Raw genomic sequence first — 17403 nt, 5'->3', positions numbered from 1 at the left:
TTTGTATCTTTCTTCAATTTATTCTTCATAGAAAATGTGTAGGACTCTAGTTTCTGGTATAGATTTGGCTTTTTTTTTTTAATTGGTATCATTTACATTTTTCTCTCACAGTACTAGCGTTCTTCTAAAATTATTCTTAATTGGCTAACTAGCCAAGAGACACATTTCAGACTATCCCCCAATGACTTTTAGGTAACATTGTATCAGAAAATATATTCTCGGTCTTCAAGTGCTTACGAATGAATAATTTACTCTCAGTTATCTGTAATAAGAAGACATTCTGTACCCTGTAGGAGAAAGGGCAAGAAGTTTTATACATATTTTCATACCTGTTTTATTTCCTTTCCTGATGTCATAGTGTGGAAACTGGGAATCCTGGAAATACTTCATATGTGAAATGAGATTTGAGAAAGTCTTGGTGATTCTATATGAATTGTTTGAGGGGGAATTGTGGTAAATATTAAAGTCATGATGATTAAAATATTTAAACTCTGCATGCAGTTTTGTCATCCTACTCTATAGTTATTTTTTCCCCCTCCTGTAAGGTTGTTGGGCACTAACTCTTTAAAGTTCAGATGTGTGTCTTTTCATGGGTAGAATGTCTTATTCTTAAGTGTTTAAGGAAGATGATATTGCATTAGAGCCACTAAAACCAAGCGAGAGGAAATAAACTAGGAAAACTGGTGGCTCATTGTGAAAAACTCCCATCATTTCAGACGTTGAGTTTTCATGAAGCTTATTTTTCCCAAGTATTGAACTCTTAAATTAGTGTTACTTTTTTGTTTCAGCATCAAAGCTGGACGACTGCTGTCCTGCATTCCCTATCAGCTGTACAGCAAGCAGTCCAACATGCAGAAAGGTCTCAACTTTAATCCTGCGTGCAAAGCTGAGGAACCTGGGCCAGGTCCAAGCAGTGTAGCCAAACAGCTCAACAACAGGGTGTAAGTTGGTCTACGTTGCGGAAAGCTGCAAAGCTGAGATTTAGCAGTGGTTTTAGCCCCTGCTTTGCTGAAGATAGAAACAAACACAAAACCTGGCCATTCATCTATATTAAACATGTTAAAATTTATGTGTGGGTGTCTTACCTAAAAATTGTTTTTATATTGAAAGTTTTATAAATAAAATGTAAATAAGAAAGCTTTTCCAGTCGTTTTAGATTCCCATGTTAAACTAATGGATCTTAAATTATTAGAAGTAAAATTTCCCATGGAAAGTAATTATTTCCATATAAGTAATTTGCTGTGGAATGTTGCTTTCTCAAAAAAATGAGCTAACTGTGCCAGGTATACTTTTGTTGTGTGCTATATACATAATGAAAATGTTAACATTTCTAGGTGGTTTTGAAAAATTCCAAATTCGTAGCAAGTTTACTTATGTTAATATTTTTATATCAGTAAAAATTTAGCTGGTGACTCTCAGTGTTACAGTTAGAGGTAACTCTAGACTTGAGTCCATGTGGCAGGTTTTAAAATATATACTGCTTAAGCTTTAATTGCAATAATCTTGGATAAAATGGTTTCATGATTAATTGGTGTGTTGCCTTAACGTGTATATCAGGTGGTTCGTTATCGTTAGCCTTCTCATACTTACTAAATTGCTTGCTTTGGGAGTTGGATATATTTTTTTTAAAGGCCAGGAGTCTAATTAACCTGGGGGGATCTGATGTCACCACCTTCTGTAGTTTTTGTTGTTGTCATTTGTTTTTTAGCTTGTGTTCACTTATAAGCATATTCACATGTTTTTCACATTATCTGACACTTGTGATTTTTTTGGTATCATCAAGGTGCACAACAAATAATATCAGAAAATCTTTCTGAATGCACAACTTTATATCTTTTTCTTACCCACACTAATAAAAATAGAAAATGTTTTTTTTTAAATTCTTTGTGCCAATTAGATTGTATTTTTTAATACATGTACACTTTTGCCTAATTAATATATATTACCAGTGCTGTATTTCCACTACAGCTACTTCATGAATATCCATTTATCTAGGCTGAAAAACTACAGTATAGAAAAAATGTATATTAGCAGTGTGTTTATTGCCAGTATATGCAATTCTGTTGCATATGTTGCTAGTATACGTGGAAGGAATCTTTATTTGTGATACAGAGAACTAGACCTCAGGCTTTTCTGATTTACTTCACTTTTGTTGCTCTCTGTGATCTTTATGTTTTGGTATATTCAATACATTTTATGAATTCCTTTGAAATTCTTTTATGTGACTTCTTGTTCCCTTGCTTTCTCTTTATCTCAAGGGCCAGATGCGGAAGAAATTAGGTTTTCTTTCCTTCTTCTTTTAATCGTTTCCCGTTGGTCATCTTTTTCCCTTTCACTGGCATGCATCTGTGAGGATTGGACCTAATCAGAGTTGGCTATCATATTCCATGAGATGGTTTAGCCAGACAGGGCCAACCCAGAAATGGGTGGTAATGTTTTGCATCTGACTCATGTGTGACTTCTCTGTGTATTCAGACTGTTACTACTAATATATCATGTTGGTATTAGAATGAGGGACTTTTTAGATTAAACCTGGTAATACTGTGGTAACCTCACCAATGCCTGGGTGCCATGTATCAGGCAACCGTTTCTGGAGCCTGAACTGTAATTGGATTAATGGTGTGGGTGTTTCTAAGTGGAATGAATTACTGTTCTGTAATTCAGGTTTTTGTATTTGTTACTTAGATAATTTTTGTGAACGCAAATGAGTTCTGTCTTTATTATAGAGCATTACTAAGCAAACATCTAGAAGAGTCACAGTGTGAATTTAGCGGAACATTTGTCATAGGTCCTGCGTTTATAAACTTGTCATCAGGAAACTTGGTCCATATTGCCTTGGACCACCCTGGCATCTGAATATGCTTTTCTTAGAAATGAAATGCCATTTCCTCTGTTAATAAGCAAGTGTCCTCATTTTTCTAGGTATATTTTTTTCCTGAATTACCCATACACATTAACCTGGTTCTTACTTTTTATCTACTCATGCAACAATTGGCCCCATTAATGGATTAGTACATATAGTCTGTCAGTCTTCCTGAGTGAAACTAACTGGCCCTAGGATTGTAGCAGTATTGGATTTAATATGTTGAACAGTGCCTTACATAAAACTAAAACTAGGAATAATCATTCAAATAAAGTTTCTTACCAATTTTTATGGGAGCTTTTTATATTGAGTCCCATAATTTATTGACTCCCTAGTAAATGCCAGACACTGTGCTTCAAACTGGATATTTAGCGATTTACAGGTCCCATTTAATTTTTAGTGGGAAAAGTGATTGAAAACAGTTTTTCTTTTTCTTTTCTTTTTTTAAAGATTTATTTATTTATTTATTTATTTGAGAGAGAGAGAGAGAAAGAAACAGCATGAGAGAGGGGATAGGGTTAGAGGGAGAAGCAGGCTCCCCGCCGAGCCGGGAGCCTGATGTGGGACTCGATCCCAGGACTCCGGGATCATGACCTGAGCCAAAGGCAGTCGCTTAACCAACTGAGCCACCCAGGTGCCCTAGTTTTTATTTTTCTTCAGTCTGAGATTCCATTGTATTTCTTCTTTGGGAGTGTTTGAAGTTTGAAAAAAAAAAAAAACCAAACCCTAAAAGACTGTTTATATTCTAGAATTTTCCTAGTTACCTTGCTACTTTGGTTTAGCTAAGAATTATCTTTTGTTGGAAGAGGAAGAATATAAAATTTATGGCTTAATTTTTCAGAGAAATATTGAAGTGCATATCTCTAAGACCATGTTTACATTAAAAATTGTTTTAGCCTGAAAGTCACACATTAATTGAAATTAAATCTTCTCTCCTGCTATAGAAATCACATAATTAAGAAGATTGAGACAGAAAATGAAGTCAAAGTCAATGGAATGAACAGTTGGAATGAAGAAGATGCAAATAATGATTTTAGTTTTACGGAGCTGGAGCAGATCTTTCCAGGAAGGAAACAAAACGGAATTCCGCATCACAGAGACAGCGCTGCCATTTTTAATGGACACACTCCTAGCTCTAATGGTGCCTTAAAGACGCAGGATTGCTTGGTGCCCATGGGCCACAGTGTTGCCAGCAGGCTTTCTCCAGACTTTGCCCAGGAGGAGGAGCAGGCCGAGAAGAGCAGCACTGACTTCAGAGACTGCGTTGTGCAGCAGTCGCAACAAAGCACTAGAAACACAGATGCTGTGCGGAATCCACACAGAACTAATTCCTTCTCCTTATCATCTTTGCACAGTAACACTAAAATAAATGGTGCTCACCACTCCGCTGTTCAGGGGCCTTCAAGCACAAAAAGCACTTCTTCAGTACCTACTCTTAGCAAGGCAGCACCTTCAGTGCCATCCAAACCCTCAGATTGCAATTTTATTTCAGACTTCTATTCCCGCTCAAGACTGCATCACATATCAATGTGGAAGTGTGAATTGACTGAGTTTGTCAATACCCTACAAAGACAAAGTAGTGGTATCTTTCCAGGAAGGGAAAAGTTAAAAAAAATGAAAACAGGCAGGTCTGCACTTGTTGTAACTGACACAGGTAGATACTTACTAAAATTGTTTTCTTAAGAAGCAATCATGCTTGACCATTTTGTTCTTAAGCTGTCATTGATATTCTGATCAATACTAAGCTCTCATAATATAAAAGTCTTTAAGAGTATCAGGATATATAAGTTACAGTGAGCCTAGCAGATTATAGAAAGCTTTCTTATTTATTATTTTTTATAAATTTAGATTTAAATGTGGCTAACTGAATATTTTTAGGTAATTTAAACAGTAACAGGTTGAGATTCTGAGCATTCATTCATTCCTCATGTAGACCTTGTCAGTTGTTGAAGTTTTGAACTGTGTAAAATATTACATGTATTATATTCGGTGCATAAACTCCTGTAAGAATAAATTGGTTTGGCAAGAGTAACTGTTAATTCCAGAAGCTGGCACCTTAATGATTTTTAAATTATTAAATAACTGACATAATATCTATTGTAATGTTAGTGGTAAACTTGTAGTGAGAGTAAGTATTTTCACATAAAAGTAGATGGGTTAATTGTATTTTGTTTTTTAATACTTGTCTTCAAAAGCAAACAAAACCAACGATTACAGGGTATATTTCTGTGCAGTCATTATCGATTAGTATATGCTCTGAGGTTTGAGGTGCTTTTTACAGAATATATGGTTTGGTTTTGTTTTTTGGAGAGAGATCTCAGATTATCTAATACTACCCTTGAACTGAATAGCTGTGGAAACTGAGGTACAGAGGGAAGCTCATGGTTCTGTCCTAGAAAGTGATAGATCTTCTCCATGTGGGGTTTTTTCTGTTTTGTTGTGTTTGATGTATTCCTAAATGCTTTCTGTTACTTATGAAATATTTCAGAATAATGTTATAGGTATTAGATTATCCATACATCATCCCTTGACCTTATATGGTAAAGGTCATTTAATTTTGAAAGCTTCAAAGAACTATTACAAATTAGTTTCATGAATGGGAGTAAAATGATAAATTTTTGTATTGTATGAAAGCATTCAGTAGGTATATGGTATATATGCATTCTGTACTACTTGAATGTTTAAAGCAGTTATTTTGGGTTGTTTACATTATGTTTATATAATACTTCTATACAGCAGAATTATGGTTGTTAAGATTTATTTTATAAATCATTTCTGGAGATAATATAGAGGCTAGCAAGGAAGTGCATGGCTTTGGAGTTCGATAATATAGCCTGAATGTGAATCCTGGCCCTGCTGCTCTTATCCTGCAGGACGATGGGCCGGTTAGTTCACCTCTCTGGGTCTCAGTTTCCTCTTCACCGTGGAGTGATAGGTAGTCCATGATGCTCACCTCATGGGCTTCTGAGCTTAGGGAAGATAACACGAACTAAGCCTCGGTGCCTCGCACGTAGTGAGAACTTGGTAAATGCTTTCACAGTCACAATTTGGTAAATGGAGTTGTCTGAACCTTTGGAGAGTAAAAATGAAAGTTTTGGGAAACCTATCATGAAGACCTACCTTCAGTACTAGTATTTTTTATCAGCAGAAACTCCTTTATGAGATTAGAACTTTTTATAAGCTCAGGGTTCTTATTTCCAGGACTTGTATATCTTGGACCAGGACCAGGGAGAAGGGCTAAGGATGAAACTGGTAAAGAGGAAAGCTCTTGTTGTGGTTGGATTGGTTAAAATAGCCCTGATAAATCTAATCACGGTGATTAGAAGGCAGAGTCCTTAGGAGAGGACACTCAGCTTTATCTTCTTAAAGTGGCACATATGCTTCAGAGCTGATTTTTAATAGTGTTTAATGGTCTAAGGAGGAAAGTTCATATACATTTATATGTATACAGATTTATATGTAGATTTTTGTTTTATAGACTTTTCTAAATATATCTAGGACAACAGTGTGATGGCTTGAGGGCTCAAATCAGACCGCCTGGGGTTGATTACCAGCTCAGCCTCTTCTTACTGGCTGCATAAAATAATTATTAACATAATATTAATCTGTAAAATGGGCATAATAACATTACTTACCTCAGCATTGTTGTGAAAATTTAAATACACGTTAACCTCTTACAGCAGTGCATGACACCTACCAAACACTCAATAACAGTAGCAATTTTTACTGTTTGTTTTTTTTTTTTAATCAAGGAATGTTTGTAGACTGCATGAAATACTGATCATTTAAAGTTACTTAGCTCCATGTAACTAAATATATGAAAACACCTTTATACATTTTGGTAAAATCTTCAGCACACAGAAGTAACTTTAAGATAAGCGTTTAGACATACTTTGGATTATTAGAATTATTAGAATATAGACTAGGAAAACATGGTATCTTCATAATTGATTTCAAATTATGCTTGGAAACTAAATGTGTATCTCTGGATTACTTTTGGAGCAAAAGAAACTGAAATTTGACATCTCTTGAGGTGGTAGAAATGGTCTGTAATAGATTCTGTATTTTTTTTTTTTTTTTTGAGACTTCATTCTACTTATAGGCACTTGAAAATACAGTTTCTAAAATTAAATAGACCTGATTTTTTTAAATATTAAACGTTAGTTTGGGGTTTGAATGTTTTCTTTTTCCTTCTAGGAAATATGTCAGCACTGAGCTCCCCCAGGCATCAGAGCTGTGTAATGCATGTTGATATGGACTGCTTCTTTGTGTCAGTGGGTATACGAGATAGACCAGATCTCAGAGGTCTGTATTCTTGCTTATATTTTAAGAAAATTGATAATATTGTTATATGTTCTAAAGGATCTAAAAATCTTCTTTGAGAAATATTTATTCGAATTTTCCTTAGCAAAATAAATTCCTGCTTCCAAATTTTCTGGACTCCATTATCAAGAAAGATAAAGGGAAATTAGAAATGCTTTTTTTCTCTCTAAAGAGGTCAGGTCTTTAGGGAAGAATACTCCTCTTCGCCTGAAGGATATTTCATCTAAGACTAATATAGACTGGTATTGGGCATTTTCTACATTTTTATATATTTATTATTACTTTGTTATTAAATGGAAATTTTGTGGTAGCATATGTCTGCAACTTGGGTCACCGAGCTTTCTCTCTCTGGAATAAATAACTTGATTAACTGTCCAGATGCTAGTGCACATTCCAACCTTTTGGTTAGCAAATAATTTTGCATTATTTAATATATTGCTAAGATATGCTGTCATCTTTGTTTTAATGGACTTTCATGTATTTGTGAACTAAGCAGTACTTTTAAAAACATTTATTCTGGGTTTTTCAGTAGTTCTGTCTGTGCTTGAAAGATGTTAACTACTAGCATTTTCTTCTGAGAGTCTGTTCTTCCTTTAAGGAGAGCACAGAAGCTGCTGTGTTAATACCAGGGCTTTATTTTTGTCACGGGTAGCTACTGCTTCAGCTTTGAAAGAAGTTTAGAATGTTAAAGAATTGGGTTTAGCCTGATGAGTCACTCTGATGCATAATTTTTTTTTATTCTCACAACAAATGCATTCAGTAACCTATATATGAATTATCCATGCGCTTGCTTTAGAAGTTAACAATTTTCTTGTAATTTAATGCATGCACAAGGAAATGAAAGCTTTTATACTAAAGATTTTATACATGAAAGATTTTATAACTAAACCAAAAACTGCGGGACTGTGTTCTCATATTTGATTATATAGTAGGTCAGATTGTGGTCCCTCTGCATATATATTTGTTTCTCTTGCTGTAAAATTGAAAGATTAGTTTAGATGTTACCTTACTTTTTCTTTCCCTCTCCCACCCCTCTAATTCGAATCTAGGATCAGAGTTGACTTGTTTTCTACTGCAAGAAACCAAACAAAAACAATGGGAAGCAAAGTGAAAGCATTGCTTTTAAGTTGAATAAATGTATCATAAATAGTCATAATAGTTTAGTCATAAATAGTTTACTTTTGGAGGGGTGTTGAGAAACTTAGATGATCTTTGCATGGTAATTGCTAACTTTTAAAGATGTTAACTCCTTTATGGATTAATGCCTCAAGAAAGCTAAAGAAAAAAAATGCTGTGTTTTTTAAATCTTGTGAAAAATTTTCCTTTATATGTTGTCAGTGTTGTTAACATTCCTGTACTTAGATTTAAAAATAATTTTTTTCTTTTCCTCACAGGAAAACCAGTGGCTGTTACAAGTAACAGAGGCACAGGAAGGGCACCTTTACGTCCCGGTGCTAACCCCCAGTTGGAGTGGCAGTATTACCAGAATAAAATCCTGAAAGGCAAAGCAGGTACAAATGAGCTCTCTTTGAAGTCACGGTGCTCCTGTTGAAGACGTCTGGATTTTGCTGCTGGTGTTCTTGTTACAGAAATGAAAGAGTTGAAATAATGAGCTTTTTCATTCAAGGGTTTTAAAGGTGTCAGTGACATTTTAAAGCAAAATCTGTATGCAATACAAATGACTGGTTCATAGCCCTGCTTTGTTGAACTGTATGATATTTTCCTGGGACAGAGAGTGAAGAATGTTTTATAGGGTGTGATTAGTTTGCTTTGTATACAATTAGATTGGGGATGAAAATAAAATCCTGGACATCACTTTGTGGAAGCCTCTAGACCGGAGAGTTAATTACTAGTTTGGTCACTGATCACAGTAAAGACACTAAAGTTCATGTTGCTAAAGATTTGTATGAGGCAGTAGAATAAGAAACAGTAGGACTTCATTTACTGGAATAAGAAGATAAAACCAGAAATCATTCCCCATGTCTTTGCTGAACCTGTTTCAACATTTTCTTGCCTCGCCGGCTTTTGAATTTTTGCTATTAATAAATAAAAATCATAACTTAGACTGTTCACAATACTATTAAGATTTTTATATCTGTTTTTCCCCCTGAGTAAATTCCCTGAGAAATACTTGCTTGCAAATTAAATTCTTTGTCACTGATCAGTTTTCCTCATAGATGTCTGCAAAGCCAAAAAAAATTTTTAAATTAGTTTTCCAGAAAAATATTAATCAGAAAGTAGGCAGAAATTAGGTACACAGTGGAATGGAAGGCAAAGCAGTTAAATTTCATCCTGATTATTTCTGGTTCCTGGTTTTCAGTTATGAAAACTTGGGATTATTTTAGAAATCTCATTGAAGTTAAGGCTAAAGGAAAGCCACTGGACATTTCTGAGGACCTTTTTTGGGATTACAGTCTTTTTTTGGCTGTGATTATCTGTGTACAGGTATGAGTACAAAACAGTAATGATAGATATGTCTTTTTGCTTCATGTGTATCTGTATTTTCCAGATTTCCTAAAGCTTTTCTTGGTTTTTAAATCTTTTAAGAGATTTTTGAGATTCTAGCATTTTGTGTGTCATGGGTAGGTCTTGGGGTAGCCAGTAGTATTGAGCTCGTTAACACTTAGTTGTATTGTGGTATGTGACAGTATGGGTAGTTTCTGAAGTATTGGTTGTATGGTTTTGTGGTAGGTTGGTTTTTCTTTTTGTATTTTCTGTGTGGCATTAAAAATATGAAATCTTAAGTTTTAGAGAACAAATAAGTAGCTTAAGGAAATGCATAATACTTGTTATCTATTGGGCACTCAGTTAAAAAACTCACTGAATGAACGTTGAAAGAAGGAAAAATACCTTGGACATAGCATTCGGTAACGTCGGTCAGTTACCCAGCGCTCAGCTCCTCCGGTGGGTAGAATCTTGCGTTTGCCACGCGCGTCTGTAGTTTGGCAGTCTCCGTCCAGAAGTTTGGGCTTCGCAAGTGCACATCCTTTACGAGTAGCAGAGAACGAGTCCTCTTACGTCTTTCCTTCCTTCACAAGTGATCTGACCATACACAGTTTATTAACAGAATACAGTCATTGGTTACTTAATTATCTTCATCAGTTTAGCCACTGGATTTTCACAACATTGTAATGACCTTTTATAATTCACATCCCCTCCACCTCTAAATGTGGGTGGTAAGTTAGAAGGTAAATATTAGGAGAAATATTGAAAATTCACTTGCCATTGAAAACTGTCAAAAATAGATGTTTCTGTCACTAGAAAAGGTGAATATGATACTTTGCATTTTATATTCTTTCTTTAACTTTATATCATTCACTTTTATTTCCTAAGCCTTTGACCCATTAGGAGCTTACCTAAAATATTTATAACATAAAATGAACAGATTGTCCTTTATTATAAAGTTTGGTTGCAGCTAACCTTGTACTTAGAACTTGTTTTTTCAATGCCTTTGTTCTTCTTTCCTTGTTATTCCCTGATCTTTCTTTCTCTGGGTCCTTATCACATGACACCAAATTTTAAAATATCGAAGATCAATTTAGGAATTAGAACCTTTGGCTTCTGCACGCTAGCTTTAAAAAAAAATCAGTTCTGATGTTTCGGCTTGTATGTCTAGGCAAAGTATTAGAACAGATAGCATCTTCAGCCCTTTATAGGTAGAAACTTTAGTTTCTTATTCGTCATATTCAAGAACTCTTTGTCTAAACGGACCAGTGTAACCAGGGGCTCTCCATCCACGACTTCCTTTGGAAGCTGCTTCCTGAGCCATACTCAGCAGTGACGCTTCTCATTGATGGTCTCATTATTTGGAATCCATTTGTACTCAAGATTTTGTGGTTGGGGGCCTTTACCTCTTCCTGGATTCCAGGATGCAGATGTTTTCTTATCCCTTCGACAGCTTCAGTGTTCGTTCTAAAGAACAACAGTTTTTAAAATCATGTTAGTTATAGATTTATTCTCAGCGATTTCTTTTTCACAGACTTGGGTCCTGGCTTCTGATTTCTCCAACCGTTCCTGCACATTCTTCATGTGCCCGTCTAGTTTGTCAAGTTTTGATGAGCAGTTCTCTACTTTGCCCTCCAGTGAGGACAGTGTGTCCCTGAATTTCCCTGAATCTCCCTTGAAGCAACTCACTGCGCTCGTGGAGGGATCCACGCACTCTGCCGCCCTGTGGAAAAGGTCAGCCGGCCCAGTGAAGAGAAACATGAGGTGGTGCCTTTCAGGCAGGGCATTGGGAGCCCAGGGACCACAGACACCTGTTTTCACCTCAAGCATGGTTTTTCTATAATTTTCAAGACAAGTATCGTAGATTATTTGACTAGACCTTCAAATAGAAGTCCCCTAGCTCCCCAGCTTTTAAGGCATAAGGTCATGGTTATACCTGTGCAAGGCAGCTGGTTGTGGCTCTTCAAGCTTCAACTCTCTTTGTTGTTTGGTTTAGTAGCACCCTCTCTTGAACTGTGATACTGACAATCCTGAAATTCTTGCAGATTTTCAGCTTAGAATAATGGACTCTGAAAGCAGATATTTAGCCTTCTGAGATGCTTCAGAAAAACAGGGAAGTCTGCTTTGCCTTCTGTTTTTAATTTGTCATGGTATAGCATATGTTTATCATAATATATCAGAAATCATGGCTCAAATTATATACTCTGCTGTTTTAATTTTTTGAGGCAAGTGGGATTTGAGCCCATTAAGATACCAGTCCTTACAGTTTGATTTGCATTTATGGTTTGTGTGTATGGGTGCTGGAATCCAAAAATGCTTGTATGGGTTGCGTAGTTGAGTAAAAGATGTTGACAATTTCTGGAGTCAAACCAGGAAGAGTTGTTTTAGCCCACAAAGCTAGGCACTTTGCCATGTGTTTCTGGTGGTGCTTTAACTTGGCTGATTTCTCATGGAACATTTTATTTGTGAAATAAGCAGAAAAGAAATACTCGGTTTGCTAGTTACGTATTGTTATAATGTACTCAAAATAGGTTTGTCTAGAATTAATTGAAATGGTGTATCTTGGCTTGTTTTACTAACTAATGGCATTTTTGTTCATTGTATTAGAACTATGGCTGAGATTGTGTTTTAAGAATATATGTTTTTAAAATTATATTCTTGGGACGTAGTAATATCCCAAGACCAAGAACTGAAGTTGTGTTTTAATCTTTCTCAATTCCTAGTGAAGCTAAAGGTGGTAAAGGAAGTAAAGTGGCATATAGTCAGTGCTCTTGAGGTATGTGCTTTTATAATCTAGTGTGAAGCTGTAAATTTGGCTTGGATGTTAAGAAATACTAGTGAGTAGTACTGTTTAGGCTAGCGTTTTCTGTAAAGCAGTTGGTATTCTGATCACACTTGAATGTTTTAATTCAACATGCCTTGTTAAACCATTAAAGTAGAATTTACTGGAAGGGGTCAGTGTTGTGAAGCTCTTTTACCTGATGTGTGTTCAAAAGAAAAATCTTAAATTTAGGATGAAACCTCTTTATGGTATGAGATCTACTGAATTGTTTGATTGAATGACTTGTAGGAAATTGGTGTTTTGTTGAGCATGGTGTTAAGTAGGTTTCAGTTTTGCAGGTAGTTTATTTAGGAAACAGCAAAGAATATTCAGAGAAATGTATATTTTCCATTAACTGTTTCCCATTACAGGGAGCTGTATAATCCTTTCAAGAATATAGGAGGGGATTGATCGTCTTGATAACTTTTCATCCTTTTTCATCTCAAGAGACTGTTTAAGGGATAGTTTATATTTATCTTTTGATATATTTTGTAAAAAAAACAAAACAAAAACACAAGCCTTTACTAAAACGGAACACTTTGAATTTATCATGTTTTTGTCTGACCGCTGGTGAAGTATATAATGGAAGCAAACCATTTTAGAGCTATAGGTTTTCTTTTATTAAGAAGACCAGTACCAATGGATATAACTATATTTGGAATTTATTAAACATTTATATATGAAAGGAATGGAAAATATATTTCTTGAATGAAAGTTAAAATAAGTTTTTAATGTATAATCATTAAATTTTATTATTTTTAAAGCAGAGATACCAGATTCATCATTGTGGGAGAACCAAGATTCTGCACAAGCAAATGGGATTGATTCTGTTTTGTCAAAGGCTGAAATTGCCTCTTGTAGTTATGAAGCCAGGTATGTGGAAATTAAGTGTGTTGTAATCCTTATAAATAGTTAATTTACTTAGTCATTTTTACAGACGCTTTTGAAGTGGATTCAGATGTGCCAGTCAGGCCTGTGTTACACACATGTTATGGGGAGAAATATTTCAGGGCTTCATCCCTTCAGTTCTTTTTTCCTTTCACAAATACTAGAGAACTTTAAATAAATACCTTAGTTTCCTGATGAAATCAGTAGGTCCGACAGTGGAAACCAAAAGAAACTGGACGTCATTTTTTTTTTTTTTTAAGATTTTATTTATTTGAGAGAGAGAGCACGCGCGTGCATGTGCACACGCAGGGGGGAGGGGCAGAGGCAGAGGGAGAAGCAGACTCCCCGCTGAGCAGGGAGCCCGATTTGGGGCTTGATTCCAGAACTTCGGGATCATGACCTAAGCCGAAGGCAGAGGCTTAATTGACTGAGTCACCCAGGCGCCCCATGGACATTGTCATTTTTAAACCGTTGTCTTTTGAAGCATGGAATTAAAGAATTAGATTTTTTTTTTTTAATTTTTTAAAGATTGTGTTTATTCATTTGAGAGAGTACGTGTGAGGAGAGAGGCAGGGCGGGAGGGAGGGAAAGGAAAAGAAGCCCAAGAAGACTCCATGCTGAGTGTGGAGCCCAACATGGGGCTCGATCCCACGACCCTGAGATCATGACGTGAGCCGAAACCAAGAGTCGGACGCTCGCTGAGTGAGCAACCCAGGCGCCCCAAAGAATTAGATATTTTTTAATGGGAGAGGGCCTTAATGTTCTTCTGATCTAATCATTCTTTTTTATAGCTAAGAAAAATTCCTTGTAATTTAAAACTCCTAACACTTAGTATTTTCTTCAAAATAATGTTAAAACTTGATCGCCTATTAAATTACAAGTAAATAATTCCATATTGGTATACCCAATAATCTCCATACTTAAAATTGTAGAGTGTTGTCAATTCATTAGTACCAACTTTGTCTGTAGATCTTTATCTTACTGTAAGCTTAACTTTCAGTACAAGAGGAAACAGACATATGTATGTGTTCCTCATAATTAAAAAAAAATTAATCATTTAAAAATAATCAATTGTAATAGTTGTAAAACTAGAGGGAGTAGTAATGAATTGATTAATTTAAGAGAACAATCTTTATTGTTTTCTTTCCTGATAACTGAACAGATGTTTTTACCTTTATAACACAGCAAGCATTCACACAAAAAGTTGGCAAGTGTTAAAGTATTTAATAGTAGAGTCCTCTACCAGTTATATTTTTCAGTCTTTTTATTTATGGCTTTGTCATTCATACTTTTCTTTTTTATTGAGATATAATTGACATACAACATTCTATTAGTTTCAGGTGTACAGCATAATGATTTGATAATATGTAACATTTATCAGTCCTGATTAAAAGTTGGGATTGTTCGGGCACCTGGGTGGCTCAGTCGTTAAGCGTCTGCCTTTGGCTCAGGTCATGATCCCAGAGTCCTGGGATCGAGCCCCGCATCGGGCTCCCTGCTCAGTGGGAAGCCTGCTTCTGCCTCTCCCACTCCCCGGGCTTGTGTTCCCTCTCTCTCTGTGTCTCTCTCTGTCGAACAAATAAAATCTTTAAAAAAAAAAAAAAAAAAGTTGGGATTGTTCAAGTCTAATAGGAACAAAAAATATTTCAACGTCATCTAACTGAAATAGTTTAAAATCTTGCCAATTATTTTATTAAAAAGATATTTAACTTTATAATCAAACATTCATAATTATAAAATATTTAAATTACTTTCCATTTATGACATGTGAAACTTTTACTCCTTAGACTAACTTTGCCTTCCTCATTGACAAAATTACATTTTAACCTTTTTCATCGTTGATAATGTAGCCCAAGAGTTGAAAACTTTAATAAAAATGATAAGTCAAATACCAGATGCATTCTGGATTATTGTATTTTTATTAGCCCTGGCAGTTTAGAGCTGATTTTGTGTTGTGCTCAGTAAGGCTAAGTTATGGCGTGACAACGTGTGCATCTGGTGGCTGGACAGTTGTGTTCATATCTGGAGGGCGTGTTGAAGCTCAGGAATGCTCTGTCATTGTTTGAGTTCTGCTCAGCTGGTGGTGAAGTGAAAGCCCCACCCTCTGTGTACTGCCTGAAGGGTGTCCCTTCTCATTTGGCACCCCCAAGCTGAGTGCTGGCCGGCTGGGGAGACGGGGGGGATAGCAAGTCTACCTCAAGGGTAAAAGTATTTTCCTGTTCCTGAGGGCTTTGGACTCAAGTAGCCACAGCTTGTCTAGGCTCTAGGCTTCTTTTGGTGTTTGGATGTTGCAGTCATATTGCATCAGAGATAGTGATTGTCAAGCTGAATGTATTACAAAATAATTGGGGTGATGATCTGTGGGCTAAATACTGTGCAGCAAGCCACCTAGGTATGATTGTTTTAAGGAGATACATAAAGTGATGACAGTGAATTTGAGTGAAAGTTGGGAAAAAAAAGCCCACACAACCCACAGCAATGGAGTTTGTTTCTTAATTGTGATTTTCATTTTGTAGAAAGCTGTTGATAATGAAAGTCTCTAGAAAACAGTTCTTGGATAACCTTTTCTTGTGGCTGTCCCATAATTACATTTTCCTTAGGTGAAAAGATTTTTTTAAAATATGTATATTCACAGTTGCATCAGAGAAATGTTTCTGGGGTTGGAATGAGGACCTGATTGTGGGGATGATCATCCCAGTTTTATGCAATGGTGAGTTTCCAATAGACACAGACTAATAGTGGGTCTGCAAAGGATGGTGTGTGCACATGAGATGGTAGAAATCATGGAAAGGTAGGATGTATATACAAAGGCTAGAATATGCATTACTGTTAGTCGGTTTACTCATCAGAAAGAGCAAGCTTTATACATAATAAGTGAGAAGGTAAATACCAGATGAATAGGTGATGATATACAAATATCCTCGAATCATATTTTTTAAGATCAAATCATTTTTAAATGATTTTGTAAGGACGCTTTACTGTTCTTAGTTGATACGGATACATATTAACATATTGAATGGACAGTAACCTACATGTGCAGTGTAAGCCTGCAAATAATCTCTTTCTGCAGCACACACTGATGGAGTATTGGTAGTTTATCCTGCATGGGACCTAGTTACAGGAATAAGATAAGTCACCGTAGCAAAAGTCACTTTCAACTGTTGTGTATTTGCCTTTACTCATTTATTTTCTATGAAACAAATCCAGTTTCCCAGCTACCAACTCAGAGTGTTTCCTTCCCTTAGTTACAGGAAATCTCTTAGTTTTCCTTTTTTGTTGTAACTTCCTTACAGTGTCTGGTGGCTCCTAAACATTTCTCTCCAGCTGTATATGTGCACAAGTACATAAGTAGATGCATTATCTTTTGCTAAGCAATACGACCCTGAAAATTTTTGAATAAGTGAAAAATATGAAAATGAAATTATTGTAAATATAAGAATATGGTATTGATAGCAATTATATAACACCTTTTTCAAAAAAATGAATAATTACCTTTCATTTATAAGCTTAGCTTTTGCATGCTGAACTATATATCCAGCATTATTGAAAATGTCTTAAATTGTATGTAATTCTCTATAGACTTCAAAACTATTCTATATATACTTCACTGCCTTACAAAATAAGGTCCATTGACTATAATCTATCCTTTGCTGGGTGAGTGCAGGGTCATCCTTGTGAACATCATGGGGTCTGTTTCATTCACCATCTTTTGCCTACCACCTTGCCAAATGCCGGAGACATAAATTTTTGTTGAATGAATGAAAAAATTTTCTTCACCATGCTGTTTGTTAGTCATCACTTCTTTCACTGTCACTTTTCCTTCCTATTAGATACTTCTCGTCTACTGGGAGCTTTGCAATCATAATTTATTACTGTTTTGGTGTCCGTAAGAAATGCATATGATTTTGCCTTTACTTCTGAGTAACTTAGAGGATTCTTTTCCTTCTTGGCTCTCAGTGGTGGTCTGAGATGGGGAGGGTGCCAGAGACCTCTGAGTAATTGAAGCCTAGTATTTATATATTGTTTCTCCAAACAGGGTATATACCACCATACTAAGTAAGCA

General features: G+C 35.7%; 1 protein-coding gene across 8 annotated transcripts in view; it reads left to right on the top strand.

Moving 5' to 3' along the window:
* Positions 1-17403, top strand: part of REV1 (REV1 DNA directed polymerase) — a 102161-nt gene that overhangs the window by 61911 nt on the left and 22847 nt on the right. For 5 of the 8 annotated variants that reach the window (XM_032419888.1, XM_032419885.1, XM_032419886.1 and 2 more), the window contains 5 exons: positions 789-941; positions 3808-4517; positions 7061-7168; positions 8581-8697; positions 13217-13325. In XM_032419888.1, the coding sequence (XP_032275779.1) occupies positions 789-941; positions 3808-4517; positions 7061-7168; positions 8581-8697; positions 13217-13325 (1197 nt within the window). Of the gene's footprint in view, positions 1-788; positions 942-3807; positions 4518-7060; positions 7169-8580; positions 8698-11189; positions 11366-13216; positions 13326-17403 lie in introns of those variants that run through there. The other 3 variants (XM_032419887.1, XM_032419891.1, XM_032419892.1) reach the window with 3 other exon arrangements.

This window comes from Phoca vitulina, unplaced genomic scaffold (genome assembly GCF_004348235.1).
Source record: "Phoca vitulina isolate PV1807 unplaced genomic scaffold, GSC_HSeal_1.0 scaffold22, whole genome shotgun sequence".
NCBI classification, from domain to species: Eukaryota; Metazoa; Chordata; class Mammalia; order Carnivora; family Phocidae; genus Phoca; species Phoca vitulina.
Note: the sequence above shows the minus strand (reverse complement) of the source record. Positions and strands in the feature narration are given on the sequence as shown.